The sequence below is a fragment of the Cimex lectularius genome, unplaced genomic scaffold, assembly GCF_000648675.2.
Source record: "Cimex lectularius strain Harlan isolate CLEC.00 unplaced genomic scaffold, Clec_2.1 scaffold221, whole genome shotgun sequence".
Classification (NCBI taxonomy): Eukaryota; Metazoa; Arthropoda; class Insecta; order Hemiptera; family Cimicidae; genus Cimex; species Cimex lectularius.
The window spans coordinates 749,275-767,239 of record NW_019392775.1 but is presented as its reverse complement, the minus strand read 5'-3'; the positions used below and the strand labels follow the sequence as shown (position 1 = coordinate 767,239).

Genomic DNA, 17,965 nt, shown 5'->3' with positions numbered 1-17,965 from the left:
TTTTTATCTCATTTTTGCTTTGTAAAAAGTCCGTTTTTCTTTGTGACTTCTTACACATTTAGAAAAGCATAATTCGTAAGCTTCTTACTTCTTTTTTTATAACTCGGGGCCAGGGAATAACAGCTACTAAAGCGTGAAAAGCTTCTGAAAGTGTGGAAGTTTTGAGGGGTTTTCACGAGCTCTTCCCTGGCTTCGATTTTATTAGGGACGCTCTTACAAGTAAAGTTGGAATTCGGAGAAGGACAATTTCTTTATTTTTTTAAATCAAATTGCTGTCATTATTAGTCTATATATTTATTAAGCTATCTTTGATAAGACTTGCCGATTTAGAAAACTTTAGGACTTTGAATAAATATTTAAGGTATACACCAACCTAAATAAAAAATAATAATCAATAATTTACTTGGACGTAAATCCTTTTCAAACTAAAGCCTTCGTCTGTTCAATACAAAACACGCGAGAAAGAGAGGAAAGAGAAGAAGGAATACACGCGGAGGGCTGGCGATGACCTCAGCTGTTTGTCGGCCCATAAACCTTCCACTTTATATATATATAGGTTTTTATATAGGCTGCGACCTTACCTGTCATCAATAAGCCTAATAATAAACTGCGGACCCCAGGTAAGGAAAGAACGAAACTCCACGGATCACTCCCGACTTTTGAACGTTTGAATGCGCGCAGTGCTTTATCTTGAGTCTGTCTAGTCAACATCGCCACTTTCTCCAAATTCACTGGAGATACTTTGATCCACAGAGAGAGCCCCACCAATCCGCTGATAATATATGGTTCCAACAAAAGAAGGAAGAATAGAAGTGATGTGACATTATATTTTTTAAGTTGGATGGCTGCTAAGAATTTATCATTTCGTTTATAGTGAGGTGGGCAGATCGTAAGGGATTTGGTGGCGTGTTCTGGCGTAGACAAAAAGAAAACTCGCTTATTAGCTCTGGTAGAAATTCTCGCTTAAGAGCAAACGACATAATTTTAACAAAATCAATGTATATTGTCCTAGATTGTGGATCTTTTTTTTCGCAACAGCAGAGGTTATATGCATTTTTTCCATGCACAATAATGGAATGGGTCGTGACAGAACGGGCCCGCCTGGACTACCTGGGCTTCCCCAAAACATAGCGCCCCAGAGGCCGGGAGGACCCTTGCCGGGCATACAGTTCCAAGGACCTTCTCCACCGGACAAGGAACTCCTCCGAGACTGATGCCCGGCTGTCAAGGGGAACACCACTACTTCCTCCTCGAGATCAAAGAGGACCAGGTCCTAGGTGGATTGGAACAGAATGAAAGGACGAGTGTGTTCATGCCTCATCAGCAAGGAAAGCCATTTCAACCACCCTCTCCTGGTCAGGGTCCTCCTAACCTAGGAAATATAAACCAACAACATAACGGACTTCCAAAAGGATTCTCCACCTGTACCTTAAGGGCCTCCCAAAGATTTCGCTGGTGCCTCCATTTTTTCCTTGTGGTATTCCTTCCAGGAGTCGGGAAGCAAAGGTGAATATAAGGAATTTTGAATCTTGGCATAAGCCAGAACAGAGCTCAAGAAAACTTCTTATTATTTATTATTATTATTTTTTACGAGTGTTCGCAACAGCAGAGGTTATCCTCGGGGTGCCGGTGTTTTTGAAAAAAAGCCCATTTGTAATATGTCCAGTTCGAATGCAGGGCCGCTGGATTCGAACCCGGGACCTTTACCTTACAGTGATGAACGCCGTGTCAACGCCTAAACCGTTGCGGCCACCGACGTCCCCAACCAACCCTAAAAATTTTAATTTAAAAAACACAGAAAACGGAAATTTGGACAATAGAAACTATTGGTTTGGCAAGGAAATAATGTCATTCTTCAATTATAGGATTAATTAGGTCAATATTTTCATATTTGTCTATATTATGTTCCTTTACAAATACGTTTGTTTAACCCATAAATAAAAAGGCTTTATTTCTCCTCATTTTCTGTCTTCAACTTCTTCAGTTCTGTCGAATAATTTAATATGTAATCATGTCTTTGGATGAAACGCATTTAAGACATTGTTTACTTTATTAATTCCACAAAGGAAACACTGCAACTGTTGCAACTGAAAATTTGCGTGCACTGTTCGGTACTAATGCTGTAAATGTTCGTAAAGTCCAACGGTGCTCGATGGTTTGCTCGATTTGGAGAGGAAATTTTGTTCTTTAAAAACTGCGCGCAGTGGACTTCCTTCTTAGGTTGACGATATTGAGACATAGGCTAGAATAAAACCCCTTTTGGACACGCAAGGACTAGGAGAGATGTTAAATGTTTCCCATACAACCATTGAAAACTACATCCAAAGACTTGGGTTTGTTCAAAATTACAGATACATGGATCGATCCAACACGAACTCAGCGAAAGGAATTTGGCGGATCGCATCTCAATTGGCTCTTCACTCCTCTGTCGTCACTGTTACGACCCATGTCTTCATACGTGTTAGACTGAGTAATGTGCAGAGTGAAAGCTTGCACATATCATCTGGCGTGCCGTAAGGAGTACTTAGGTCCGATTATGTTCTTGCTTTATATTAATAATATATTTGGTTTTGAATTAAGTGGGACGCCTTTTTCTTTTACGTATGACACAGCATTTTTGTTTGCCAACAGTGATTTTACCATTTGGTGTAACAGATCAGTCAGGAGATTCCAGTCAATAACCATTACTTTCTATTGAAGAATCTGGACAAAATGAAATTAATACTATTTCCAATGGAATTTACAAACTTAACTGTACTACTAGAGCACATAATAATCCATACTAGAGAGTGCTTAGCTTTCTAAAACTCCAAAATTGATTGTACAAATGCCATGTACCATTTATTTAATTTTGTAGATAGTGTAAATATTTAGGTATAGCAAGAAGTTCTTTTGACAGCTGGCGCAAATGTACACATAAATTGTTCTGTTGTTTCTAAAATCTGCACATGTGTAAATATAATTATCATTTTATTCCATTCTATTCTAAAATAGGAACACAACATGGTACCTAATGCAGATTCCTCCGTTTCGTATGAGCCCGAATGTTGAATCAATCATCATACGCGGTTTCGGTGTTACAAAGTTTATTGTCTACTCGCTAGTCACAAAGTAAGTTCGAGAACGTCAATCCGATCGAGCAGTATAGCGTTCCCTCTGCGCGTATTGCTTTTGTACAGATATTTTTGAACAATGATTTTTCGATACAAGTGCGACGAAAACTCATACGCGCTTGGGATTTTTTCGTGAATATCGTCATCATCCTTATGATCTGCACTGTGGGTTTATTTATCAATATACATCATTATTGCTAATGCGGGATAATACCAGGCCTCACAGAGCACGTATTATGAACGAGGTTAGAATTGAATGCTTGGTGTGGCCAGCTCGAAGTCAGATTTGAACCCCCAATCGAACACATTTGGGACCAACAGGGAACAAAAACTGAAGATTCACTGAACGACCAAACAGCGCTGAGAAATTTTCTTTAAGTATTTGATAATACACTTTTTGAAGCAAGGGCCACATTACTGAGACATCCAGGAACTTCCAAAACTTGTTGCAGATGGATAGAATCAATGCAAAAAGGAGAAAATGCAGGCCTCCATGTTCCATGAAAAAGTAGTAGTAGTGTTGGCGAGAGGATGTCTGCAAATAGTAACCTCACCTCTACTGTGGGATGTGGTTGTGGACCTCATAAGCAAACTGAATAAAAGCAGAATCTATATGCAGGGCTATGCTAATGGCATTATATACTTGTAAGGGAAAAATTCCCCTCTCAACAAAAGGGCTCACCCAAAGAGGACTCAACATGGTGGAGCAATGGAGCTCTAAAAGGTCTCACCCAAAGAGGACTCAACATGGTGGAGCAATGGAGCTCTAAAAGGGCTCACCCAAAGAGCACTCAACATGGTAGAAAAATGGAGCTCTAAAAGGGCTCACCCAAACAGCACTCAACATGGTAGAAAAATGGTGTTCACTATAGGCACTTAACACAAAGTCCTCAAAACTGCACTAACTGCATTGCAAGGAAAGAAACCTAGAAATACTAGGTCTATGCTTCAATAATGAAATGCTGTAGGTAACAATGTGATTAAATATCTGGGAATAAACATTGATAAAATTTAAACTGGAACCCTCACCTGCACACTAATGGCCACAAGGAAATATACTAGGCAAATATTGTAGACTGAAACCGAAAATAGCCTATATACGGCAGTTACAAGACACAAAGTAACCTATGTCTCACTTTGTGAGCCAAAGTTCAGCAAAAACAAGCTACCCAGCATTAGACAACACACAAAGACAATGAAAACAACCCCGTCAATTGCACTAGAAACACTGCTTAACTTATCTCACCTACCTCCCTTGGAAATATTCATGCAAGGAGTCGTGAGAAAAAGCTCACACAACAATAACTAATAAATCAGACACCCATTCTTAGAAATGAGAACTGATTACATGATTCCAACAACACTCTTTACATCCTATAAAATTGTTAACAGACTACAAAGGAGAAGAATTCAGGGGAACATCAGATACAACGACATGGTATACAGATGGCTCAAAAACAATGATGGAGCCGGATCAGGTGTTTACAAAATATGAACAACCATACTCATTGGAGAACACCTTGGTATTTTAAGCTAAAATACATGCCATCAACGCTTGTGCCTTAGAAAATCGTCAAAGAGGTTATAATGACAACAATCCTTATAGATCGGATAGCCACGCAGCTAGTAACGCATTAGTATGTACAAAATCACATCATAGTTAGTGAGTGAATCCAACCAAAATCTCTAAAACCTGAGGAAACAACAACCTGATATCTTGGTACCAAGATACAAAGGAATTTTGGGTAACAAAAAACAGGTACACTGCCCAAAGTAGGTCTCCAAGACCATATCCCTGAATTAATTCTTGTGATAAAAAAAATCCAACAGAATCCTCCACCACAAAATGGATCCAAAAAATACAAAATTAAAAGTGGATAAAATCAAGGGGTGCTAGATACTATAAAGTTATGCTAAAAAAAAACCTCACAAAGACTGGCAAACTTTGCCTACAGTTCGAGAGAGCTAAACTTAGAGGAGTGGTAGGACTACCGGTAACTAGCATCTCAGAAAACATCTACACATTGGTATATTCAATAATGACACCCATTTGTAGATTATGCAATGAAGAAGAAGAAATAGCCGCCCATATGATCTTCAAATACAAAGCAACTGCTCAAAGGAGACAACCTGGGATGCAAAGAAAACCCACTGAAAATTGTAGCAACAACTCAATTGCACTGAACTAAGAAACTAGTTAAGATACAGTAAGCCACAAGACTGCAGTGCTTGGTGAACAAAAACCTGACTTCCTAGTATCCGTATTCACCATCAGTTCAGAAAGGATAAAAATGGTTTGGGAGGGAAGTAATAAATTACAAAAATACAAAACACAAAATGATTCATATAATATTCATAATTACATATAACAAACAATTAAATAAATAATAATTAATCTACATCCTTTATTAGTGAATAGCAATACTTTTCAACTAGTATTGATCACTCATGCTTGTAGGAAATCAAGTTCAATTTAAGACAATAAAATATGTTGCACTGTAAAATACCTCAGTCGACATAGGTTTTTTTAAACAATGATTTTTGTACGCTAGAGAAAATCAATATGAACTTAGAATAGTCATTACTTTAAAACTTTTAGTACAGGAATATAAAAGTTTAATTATTAGCAATGAATAAATAAATAATGCTTTTTCCAAGTACTTTGGCCTTATTTTTTTTTTGCTTTTTTTTTGTTTTTGTTTAATGTGCACCATGCAGTAAGTACCATACATTACATTATATTTGCTCTATCATAACCCCATTTATTTATCTACTCTAACATTAATTACCAGTTAAATCTTCATATTTATATTAAATAGAATCCAGTTATATACAAAAATATACACATATGACTAATTAATTCTACTCCAAGAAAAAAAATTTTCAGAATATTTCACAGTGTATACTGTGTATATACATACATATATTTTGTATATATTTATAATATTTAAACATTTCCATTTACAAAGCTTACAAAATAAACTATTCTGAATCTTACAACGTATTAGGTGAGTAATATGTGTCCGAAGACATCTATCATATAGAACTCAATGTACATCTCTGTTAACAATAAAATGTTGGATTTTCTCCCCTATTTCTAAAATTACTCATTAGAGTAAAAATTTGACAAAATACATTGTTAATTTTAGAATAATAAAAGGATCAAGCATTATGGAAATTAAAACAATTAATTGACTTTGTTTAAAAAAACGATAAAAAGGTTGTTTCAGAGAAAAACTATTAAAAATGTTGCTTTAAAAAAACTCTTAAGTTAAATTTCTTTGCAAAATATGAATATAAATTATGTATAAAAAAGTACAAAATATATTTATAAAAATATAATCCAAAAGAATAACTGATTAAAATCTCAAGATGTGAATTTTGAGAAATTAAATTATTGAATCCCAGTTTCAAAATCCTTATATTATATATATGTAATATATATAAGTATATATTCCAATGTACATATCACTTTCAAGGCTACTATGCTAAACGACCGGTGAAATAAATAATTCAGACAAAAATGTTCTGGTCATTTCTCTTGTTAGGAACCAACAGGATAAAAACTAAGTACATTTGATTTCATTTACATTCACAAAATTCATATAATTTTGAAATGATTAATTTCCCAGCGGATTGATTAAAATTTAAAATCCATAATACAAGATTATATCTATATACTATTTTTAATTGTATGATTACAATGTTTAAAAATAACATATGAATTGGACATAAACAACAAACGTAATTTTTTGGGGGATTATTTGTAACGGTATTTAATCATTTAATTTTCAGTTCTAATTATAAACATCGAACCATGACTATGTTTAAATTAAATTCGACCAAATGGTAATGTTTAACTATTAATTCGTACAAGACACCATATTTTAGCAATTCATTCAATGCCACAAAACTTAAAACCAATTTAAGCTGTTTCAACATTCAATATTTTGCAGGCACTATGGCATCCAATTTAGAATTATCCCTTGAATTATAAATAAATATTGCATAAAATATGAAAATATTAAGAAAACAGGTGTATCTTTTTTGGCTCTTTGCACTGATGCCATGTAAAGTAAAATAAACAAATCTTCAATATGGTAATTACATAACGAATATTTCTTCTTTACAGTGGGAATAATCGTAGAATGGCATTCAAATTCAACTTTGAAAGATAAACAAAATGACATATTTTGTAATATTTTTAAAAATTGTTTAAATTGATAAATACGTACATATTTGAAATTGAACCATTAAAAGGTCAAAGAAGGGCTTATTAACTTCAGTTCTAACGTTAAATCTTTAGAAAGATTGATTATTTTGGTTTTGTATTTGGTTCATGAATGTACTTTGTAAATGTATGTAAAATCCAAAAAAAAAGTTTCAGATGTATAGAAATAAAATTGATAAAATATTTCATTAATACTTTTGTGATTGACTGGTTAAAAAAATTGTGTTCATGCATTTCTTCTTTTTTTAAAATTAAAATTTAAGTTTTAATTGTACCTTAATTCACATACGAATTAGTCAGTTATTTAAAGTTAAAAAAGCCTTTTTCTTAAATAGCAAAATATCACTGGGTGTATTAAAAATGAAATGTTAATATTGTGTTGGCTTACTGGTTTATGCTAAATTTGTTTCAATTAAATTACGTGTCCATATTTTTTTTTTTTTTTTTTTTTTTCAAATGACAAATTATGACTTGTAACACAATGAAAAATGCATGAGAATTAAAAGCTTATTTTTGAAAGTTGATCTAACATTGTTATTTTTAGTGAAAAATCTGGGTTTAAACTAACTCATTTTCCCCTATAATTAGAGAAAAATCGTAAAAGTTACATTTGTTTCAAATAAATCTACTTTTGCCACTATCTTTTGTTTCCAGGATATGAATCAAATCAAAAGGCTTATAATAATGGTCTAATAGGCTATCATTATATGTTTTAGTAATGGGAGGGAAGGAGCTCAAATAATACAAGTGAATATTTAAGTTGCCTTAACATTCAGTTTATATAATTTAAAAAGAATATGAAAAAAAGATGTCGGGATAAACAATTGTATAAATTTATATTTCTTGATATATGTTTATTACATAAGTTAATTCATCTGTAGAATTACAACCCTTCTTGTCCTTCCGTGTTCAATATTTCATTGGTCTAAATATGTATCATTTCCACTGTTTATTTTAATATATAGTTTTTTCAATCTCAACTTAATAAAAGGTTAAAAAAAACAATATGAGCTTTTGGTCCCTACACAGTACAAATGTGTATAGTGTACACCTATGCCACATAAATTTCATATGTGCTAGGTTTAAATTTTTCAAATATATTGAATTTTAAAGTAATTTGGTTTTGCTTCTTTAAATTTTACTTATTTACAGAAAAAGTAACGAATGTCAATAACAACTCACAAAAAAACAAACTACACTTAGAAAAAGTGATCAAAAGATAAATATAATGCAAAGGTACAAATAATTAATGAACTTACATAACAATAAGAAAGTTATCATGATACAATATTTATATTATCTAAAATTTAATAGGGGAAGACTGGAAAACAATGAATATAAACAACATTTCTTTTTACAATTTTAAATGTACCCCAACAACCATTTGTGCACTTTACATTTATGTAAGGTAACTTTCATGTGGTAAAAACTGGCGAGTCAATCACCAATTCAACTAATAAACAAAGAAAACTTATCCTATGATTATTTAAACAATGTACAATAATTATGCCTTTATAAATTAAAGCAAAACCACTTTTTTTGTAATAATATTTTATTCAATAACAAATAATTTTTGGGCACTTGAGGTATATAGAAAAAAACCTCTTTAAATGATACCCCTCAGAGAAAGAAACATGCCTTTTATCTTGAATAATTTAGTTATGAAATCACATAGATTCATTTCTTAATTCTTGTAATCGACTTATGCCGACCTTCACATACTTTACCAAATCTTTAATAGAGCTATGAAAGGTCAATGGTCCACAAGTACGGTCCAGTTCAATGAAGAATTCTGAAAACAAAATACATGTTAAAAATATATTCATAAAACCTACAAAGCAAAATTCTAAAGGTCAGAAATTTATTAATTTGTGATTAAAACTTGTATAAAAAATGTAGTAAATTAAACAGCCGTATCTAACACATAAACGGCTTAACATCCAACTACCCAGTGGGTGTCCCGGGTGAGATGTCAAAACACTTTACATTGCATTTTTTATCCCATTATCAATTAAAATGCCCAGGTCCTGCTGGGTTCGAACAAAAAACCACTAGCGTGGCAAATACAAGGACGCCCTGACCTCTCGGCCACTGTGGTTCTCTAATAAATGAATTTATTTACAAGGAATAAGGATGAATTTTTATAGACAAACTACAAGACTGTAGTTCATGTAGTTCTTCAACTTCAGGAGCCTAACGAATCTTACAAAAACAATGAGGCGTTTAAAGTAGATTTTGTAAAAAGTCAGATTCTACGGTATGGGCAAACTGCCGCCAGACAGTAGTTCACACAGTTCTCTAACTTCAGGAGAAGCACAAAGAAGTACATGTTATCAATAGCTTTATGAAACTGCACAAGAAACAGCATAGCACACCAGAGAAATTTTGTACTGTCAATATGACAGCAAGGCAAGTACAAACTTCAGAAGAAATTCAAGTAGGTACATTATCAACAGCCTAATGAAACTTTAAGAGAGAGAAGCAGTGAGAGTTACGAGTATCTTGACAAATGATTTTCGGCAATGGATTAACTACATCCAACTAAACTGTAGTTCATGCAGTTCTACAACTTCATGTTGAAGCCATCCAAATCTTCTAAATAATACAGGCCAATGAATTTCTGCCCAGTCAAATATTAGAACTACAATGTACTGGATGATTGTACACCCAGATTTTCGTAGCAATAGCTGAACTATTTACTGATGAACCTAAGCTGCTCTACAAATTTCAGATGGTGCTGAAGTATATGGGGAAGAAAATGAGATTAATGGATAAATAATTTTAATGGAGTGAGGGGCATTTATTGGGGTGCCATACAGTATTGGAACCTGGCTGTGGATGCACTTCATATTTGAATTGAATATTGTAATGACCTCTGAAATTAGTGATAAATTTCTTCAAATGCACTTATAATTGGCTCGCATAATATTCTCTTGTAACATAAATATTAAATATTGTAAGTATTATTGTAAATATTAATTATATTAAATATTGTAATGACTAGTGTTGGCAAAATCTCTGAAATTAGTGATAAATTTCTTCAAATGCACTTATAATTGGCTCGCATAAAATTTTCTTATAACATAAACCTTCCTTTAAACTGGCCAGCCTGTTTTCCTGACATTAATCGTATAGAACATTAACATGTTGACTGTGTTGCGTACATGGCCATTACTTTAAACAATTAAATCAGTTCAGCTAGGGTATCTATAAAGTCTGGACCGGAATAATATTTTATCGCAGGGAGCATTAGGCTCTTTTTTTTATACTATACATAATTATTTCAATTAATTATTCTTTTTATCCAAGGTTTTTGGTTGAGATGAAAAATTAGTCATGAACGGGATTCGAACACATAATTTGAAAAAATTGTCTGAAATAAAATGTCACAAAAATAATACAAAACTTACCCTTGTGTCTACCCTTGTAGATAAGTGCATCTGCTTGATCCCATAAATCGTACGATGTTATTAATGATTGAAATGTAGCATTTTGTTTTTGAAGTGCAGCGTGGATTTGTAGAGGCACTGCCATACATGGGCCACAAGGAGCTATGGGCGGGTGAGGCTGTGGCTGTGTAGAAGAGCCACCTCTTAATTCACCACTGCTGTATCCTGAAGATTGCGATCCAACTGAACCAACACTTCCAGCTGGTGAAGGAGTTGGGGAAAGCGGAGAAGGGGTCCCTTGACCTTGCACCATTGAACCACACTGTTCTACAGTTGTGGGAGGACTGGCCTGTAAATATTAAAAAAAAAAAAAAAAAACCTCATTAAAAACATTGAAGGAACTATTTTTTTTTTTTTTAATCTTTTACATAATCGCTTTGAAATATGATTTTACCAATAGCGGATATAATACAGAATTATTTGGTATACAAATCTGATGAAAAATTTATAAAATGAAACAAGCACCTCAGAGAATTGATTTCCCCAAGGAGGAGTGGGAAAATAGATACGCAAAAAAAAAAAAAAAATGAAAGTTTGCAAATAGGGGGAAATTGAAAATAAAAGTGGCTGAACTTACCTTCTGCATGTAATCGCCAATAATTCGTTGACATTCTTTCACTTCTAATTTACGCAACTTAAACAACTTTAAGTACAGCAATGACTGGCACCTCAGACTAAAGAAAATAAAAATAATAAATAAACAAATTCATGTTTCCGATTGTAAGGTATCAAAGTTAAACTAAAACTTACCTCAAAACAACCAATTTGCTATTAATATTTTCTTGAAAAGTAGAATTACTTTGCTGGTATGGAATTTTTGTCGTGATATAGCTAAAAAAACATATACAAATGAATACAAGAGTTTAAAGTACACAAAGAAAAAGTGAAAGGCTCAACAACATAAAATGTTATTTAACATGTTATTATTTAATATTGATTATTATAACTGTATACTATCATAATGGTAATGTATAATATATAATTAGATTGTCTATTGATTTACCATCAACTTAAAATTTTAGGATTTTTACTAGCGAAAAGAGAAAAATTCAGTTATGTATATTTAATGACCTAACTTTTATTGGTTTAGTCCAAGTGTCAATATAATTAATTATTAATATACATCAACAGCAAAACTTACTTGATTAAATGTAAAGTATCTTTGTACATTGTCGCAGCTGCTTTTTCTGTACTGCTATCAAGTTCCATGCTATTTCCGGTTAAGAGGAAGTATAAGCTTGCTTCCAAATATTGCAGACATTGTGCAGTTAGTTCTTTTTCTTTGTCTGCTCCATTTTTAAGTCTTTTTGCTTCATTTAAATACTGGTCTCTAAAAATAGTACAAAAGAATTAAAATTGAAAGATAATAGGGGTATTCATGATCTCTGTGTTAACCCTGTTGACTTTGTTCTATCGTGTTAAATCGAGAAAAATGATGATGTAAGTCTGTTAGAATCAGCAACTTAACATTGCTCGATCTAACAGAGTTGAACCTGTGTTAGCTGTTAAATCAAATCAAATAGCAGAGTAGTCAACTGTTACCCAGCCATAGGTACCTAGGTAAACCTGGATGTAGGTAACCAACATGGTGGGGATGAATTGAACAGCTGATTATTTGCTGTTATGTATTTTTATTTTTGAATATGCATTAATAAAATTTAACTAATAAAATAGGGTTTGCATGGACGAGTAGAGGTTAGGTTAGGTCGGGTCAGTGTTAGACACAAGTAAAGTTAAGGTAGGGCTAGCATTAGGGACAAGCTAGGGTTAGGTTAGGTTACTTAGGGTTAATCTTATGAACAGGTTAGGGATACATTAGGATAAGTTACAGTTTGGTTTGGTGACAGATTACATTATTTAGGGTTAGCATTAAGGGAAGGTAAGGGTTAATGTTAGGGATGTGTTAGGTTACGTAGTGTTAGGGATTTTTTTCCTCCTCCAAGCCTCAAGCCAGGATAATATATCATTTACTAAGGTACAAATCAAGCGAACAAGGGGAATATTGGAAATATAATTGTTAAGAAGAAGGATTTTTATTACTGGATATTCTATGTGTACCAACAAGTGTTACCAGTGCATGGGTTAATTTAGGTTAGATTGTATTAATTAGGGTTAGGTTGTTAGCATAAATATCATGAATCAGAGAAAATGAGATATTTTGTTTAGGACTATTCTTTACAAAACTAAGTTATAATAGAAAATTAATATGTAAATATGTTACTAGGGAGGTGTTTTTATAATACTTGCATTTGAATTTATGTCAATATATAAATAGAGATGTAATGATAATTTAATTTTCTGTTATTTCATAACAGAGCAAAAAATTTCAGCATTAAAATTTAACTTACTTGTCATCAGTATCCGATAAATCATGATCCTCTGTTTGTTCAAAATATGAGAAATATTGATGTTTAGGTATTTCTTTATTTTTTTCTTTAATTTTATCTCTATCAAAAAGGGAATTGTCCTTTTCTTTTTCCCGTTCATGGTTTGTCGGCGGAGCATCGGTTAAGCTACCTTCACACTAAAAAAACCAAAACAATATTAATGTAAAAGTCTTTTAATATGTAGTCTCCAAGACTAGAAATTGTATGGTAATATTAACTGTTATCAATACTAATTAGAAAATTTGTTTATGATGAAGAGCTAACATAAATCATTTTTGAAAGGTAAATATTAATTTGTAATAATGTATTAGTTTAAAAAAGCTGAGGTTAATTTTGTGAGAGATAATTCAACAATTTACCCTTGCTGATGGCCTTTCCCCATGTTTCTTTTTCTTAGTAGAATTTTTCGAAGAATGTCTCATTGAGCTGTTATGACTTGAGGTGGAACTAGAACTGTTTCCCCTCTCTCTGTTTACTCCGACATTTGTTGAGCTAAAAAACATGAAATGTACATTAAAAAAGTTACTATTTTTGTAACAAGACTATTGCTTAGCGCACAGGAAAAATGATCTCACCTGCAAGAAGGGTCTGCTTCATTTTTTATCTCAGGAGTGAGTCTTTTTATTATTTCAGCTTGATGTACTTTTATTTCGTCGTCCTTAGATTCTACTGGAGGAGAATCTTTTCTATCTTTCTTTATTTTTTCAGGTTTTGGAGGCTTGTTATTGCTCCTCCGCTCTTTCTTTTCTTTTTTAATTTTTCTACTTTCCTCACTAACGGCCACTGTTGGTTTCTCTTCATTTAAACGTTTAGTTTGCCTTGTGTCTGCAAGCTCTGTTCTGGTCCTCACTTCTTCTGATTTAGATTTAGATGGTATGAATGACAGTCTATTTAATAGAATGACACACTTAACACTCGGTTTCCCTCCAATGTAGCATACAGGAGGGATCTTTACATCTGGTTCAGGTGGTTCAATAATTACATCATGAGAGGGTGAAGGAACTCTTGGAGGACTTTCAGGTTTTGGTGAAGGTTGGACTGGATTTCTTGCAGGGCTACAATCTATCACTATAACGCCAGCTTTTCCTCCTTTTCCTTTACCACCTGATTTTCCCCCACCTTTCCCACCGCCACCTTCGTTGTCTCTCTTTGAAAACAACTTGCGAAGAGTGTCGTTCTTTTTCTTATCCTGAATGGATTGTCCGTCAGAGTCTAGTTTTGGTGGGCTTTCTTCTTTTTCCCCGTCACTTTCACTGAGAACTTGTGGCCTTTTTCCAGGAGCTGGAGGCACCCTAGAGACAGGTTTGACGGGTGACTGAACAGGAGGGGGTCTTTCATCATCGCTACTTGAATGTTTTGCACTCCAAGAAACCTCTCGGCGGTTGTGATCACTTGAGTTACTCTTAACTGAACGTCGACTACTTCGCCGTCGGACAGTGGGAGTTATACTCCAAGCTTCATCGTCTGATTCAGACAAACTAGAAACTCGTTTTCTTTTGACCCATTCATCATCAGTGTCTGAGAGGGGATAAGGAGGTTTGATCGACCTTTTTCGACTTTGTTTCTTCGTTTCCTTCTCAGGTGTCTTAGGTATTTGTGATGCCTTCTTTCTACCCTTTTCAGATGAAGATACTCGGTTCGGTGAAGCAGGAATGGGTTTACACTTGCGACGAAATGCGACTTCTCTCTTCGGTCTTGATTTCGTCTCACTTTCACTTTCAGACTGAGTTTTTGGATGCATCCGTGGAGAAGTAGTCGAATGAGGAGTTGGTAACCTTGTTTCTGGTCCGGGAATGGGCTCTGCAACTGAAGCTGTTTGTGTACTTTCATCTTCGCTGTCAGAAAGAACTGGTAATTTATTCGCCCTTTTACGCTTTTTGGGTCTCTCGGTGCCTTTTTTCTTCCCCTTTCTTTCTGAATCACTATCAGAAAGACTTGACAAAAGAGGATGGGCCTTAGTAACACCTGATATATCAATTTCTGAATCTTCTTCAACCTTTGGCTTTTCTGTTATTGGTGGCTCCTGAAAAGTGGCAAAAATAATTTTGAAAATAGAAAAAAATACAAGAATTTTAATATTAATAAGGGCAAAAGGTTGAACTTTTATTTGTAATAGGGACAAGGGCATGCTTATTCAAGAAAATTGGATACTTTCATGACAATTGCAGAACAATGTTCATATTTTGATAATTGCCAACTAAAATATTACAACATACACACAAAACAAATAAAATTCATTTCAAAAGTCCATGCAAGTGAATCTATAAACTTCATACAGTTGTGTACGGGTTTCATTATTAATATATGTCTTGTTATGTTTAACAATTGTCTTTAGAAAGGAACATAATTGCTCCTAATATATTGCAATACACTCTAATACCATACAACAAAATAAGTGCCGGCCAAAAATATAATTAATTATATAACTTACTGGAGTGGTCTTGCGCTCAGGATTGGCCGGAGCCGGTAAGAATGACTTCAAAGCCCAGCAGGGCTGGCGTTGTTCTTGAATCGGAGTCACAAGATCTTGCCCACCAGTATTGGATGCACTAGAATCTGATTCAGAACTGTCTGAGCCGGAATCATCACTAGAAGAACTCCCACCAGGCGGGGAAGCAGACATTGGCCCTAAAGGCTCAGGTACAACACTTACAGCTGGTGATAACCTGACAACAAAAAAAGAAAACAATATATAACATGGTAAAAAATTTACATGCCTTATTAAAAAAGCATATGCTTACATTGCAGACTTATCCATTGCAGGATATCCTGGGCTTTGTTTAACCTCAGGTTGTTGTGATGTAGTAACTGACTATAATTAACAAAATAAATTGTTACATTATTGTAAATTGAGGTGATTTCTTGTTGGTTTTATTTTATGCTACTTACTTTCGTATCTTCATCACTGTCTTCTGATATACTCAAATCATGAACTAAGTCACTGAAAAAACATAAAATTGTTTGTATTAATACAATAATTAATAATGAAAGGTTTATAAATTTATTGTAAAATGTTTTATATATATATACTTCTTTTTAAAAATAAAATATACCATTGTGAAAGATTTTCGAGTTTTTAAGGAATAATTTAGATGTTACTCTTGAACTGCTGTAAATTTTAATCTTTGATTTTCCTTCTTTCTATTTACATGTGTGTTTTTGAATGTTGTCATTGTTTACTTTTTATAATCTGATTTCACTTAATGTTTTTATTACTATTATAATATTTTGACTGTTCTAATTTTTGGGCTGCGTCCCTGTTTGAACTGCGCAATAATTGATTAAATAAATAGTATGTAGGCTGATCATAAACTGCCATCAGAGATCTTTTTATTATAATAAAATCAGTCAAAAATAATATTAATTAAGGGGTAAAACAGAAATTTAAACTCTTCAGTCAAGAATGTATGAATGTAGACATTTTTTGTAACTGTAACAATGTTCTGAAATTACTGATATTAATTATATTTGCATAAATAGAGTTAAGCATCCTGCTATCAGAAAAATTAGTGTTTAGTTGTAGTTATTTTTGGTAAATCACAGCAATAGTTTAATTCTTATGTGATGTAAGTTTAAGGATTTATGAAATAATTTATATTTAGACATACGAAGACATGAACATTTTAAAAATAATTGTTTTAAATTTAAAACTTTAAATTTATCGTATAGTAACTTCGTTATGTATATTCTGTGTTTATTTAAAATTATTGTATTAGACAATTTTGAGTGACTTTTAGGGCATGTAATTTATTCTTAATAGTTCCTTCTCACACTGTGATCCCATAACATAATAAAGATTGTGCTAGGGCAAAATAAACTAATAAAGGTAAAAATGCTTCTAACAATTCAAAATTTGTAAATGTTTCCTGGTTCTCTTTATCAATGTTTCATTCTGAAAAATTAAGTTTAAATGTTGGTTCAGTAATAACACGTAACTATTTTACTTTAGTTAAAATATGAAGAGGTTTGTAGGAACAATATAATATGTTTTTACATCAGAATAATTTTACTTTTATTTAAATCCGGTATGTACCAACTTTTCTTTATGTTTGATTATCATTTTTATTTTTACTATATATATTCAATTAATTATATACTATTTTTCAAAATGAAAAATGTGTCAAAGGTGAGAGAGCTTACGATTGGAATAACAATGGGAAATCAAAATGAGAAGTTGAGAAGTACCTCAAATGGTAGAGCATCGGAGCACTTATCCGAAGATCATGGGTTCGAATCGCCTCTGATACAATTTTTTTATTTTGAAAAATCGAGTATTACCAACATTTATTTTTTTTTATCAAGTTATTCTTAATTATACATATACTCTATTAATTGTTCACAACTTTTTTGAAATGAAAATTTTGTTTATAATTAATTGAATAAATCGTGTATTATTAATTGAATATATAAATGTTTTTTTTGTTGTTTTTTTTTAAATCAAAAGGATATAAGTTGTTGTAAATTTAAAAGCATGGAATTTTGATCAAGCCATTCTTTGTTTCATTCAAAAATTCTTGATTAACAGAGTCAGTAATTTCATTTAAATTTTTTGCTGAATAAATAATAGTAGTATCATCAGCGTAACTAAACGTTTCCTCAGAAATGTTCAATTTGAATAAATCGATATAAATAAATATAAATATGATAAATAAGGAAAAAGATAGCACATAAAACTGTACCCTGTGGTACCCCATATTAATTGATAATAACTACAGCAAGATCTTATTCTAAGCTTTCTGAGCCCTATAGTAAGATATGATTTAAAAAGATTAAGAGCAGTTTCCT

The 17,965-nt window shown here is 32.8% G+C and overlaps 1 protein-coding gene across 8 annotated transcripts in view; it reads right to left on the bottom strand.

Moving 5' to 3' along the window:
* Positions 1–7,774: 7,774 nt before the first annotated feature.
* Positions 7,775–17,965, bottom strand: part of LOC106663301 (AF4/FMR2 family member 4-like) — a 144,145-nt gene continuing 133,954 nt past the window's right edge. For all 8 annotated transcript variants that reach the window (XM_014388018.2, XM_014388014.2, XM_014388017.2 and 5 more), the window contains 11 exons: positions 16,070–16,121; positions 15,922–15,992; positions 15,612–15,846; positions 13,756–15,203; positions 13,540–13,672; positions 13,142–13,317; positions 11,935–12,123; positions 11,544–11,624; positions 11,371–11,467; positions 10,755–11,082; positions 7,775–9,136 (listed from right to left, as the gene is read on the bottom strand). In XM_014388018.2, coding sequence (XP_014243504.1) covers positions 9,012–9,136; positions 10,755–11,082; positions 11,371–11,467; positions 11,544–11,624; positions 11,935–12,123; positions 13,142–13,317; positions 13,540–13,672; positions 13,756–15,203; positions 15,612–15,846; positions 15,922–15,992; positions 16,070–16,121 — 2,935 coding nt within the window. In that variant the 3' untranslated portion in view covers positions 7,775–9,011. The remainder of the gene's footprint in view (positions 9,137–10,754; positions 11,083–11,370; positions 11,468–11,543; positions 11,625–11,934; positions 12,124–13,141; positions 13,318–13,539; positions 13,673–13,755; positions 15,204–15,611; positions 15,847–15,921; positions 15,993–16,069; positions 16,122–17,965) is intronic.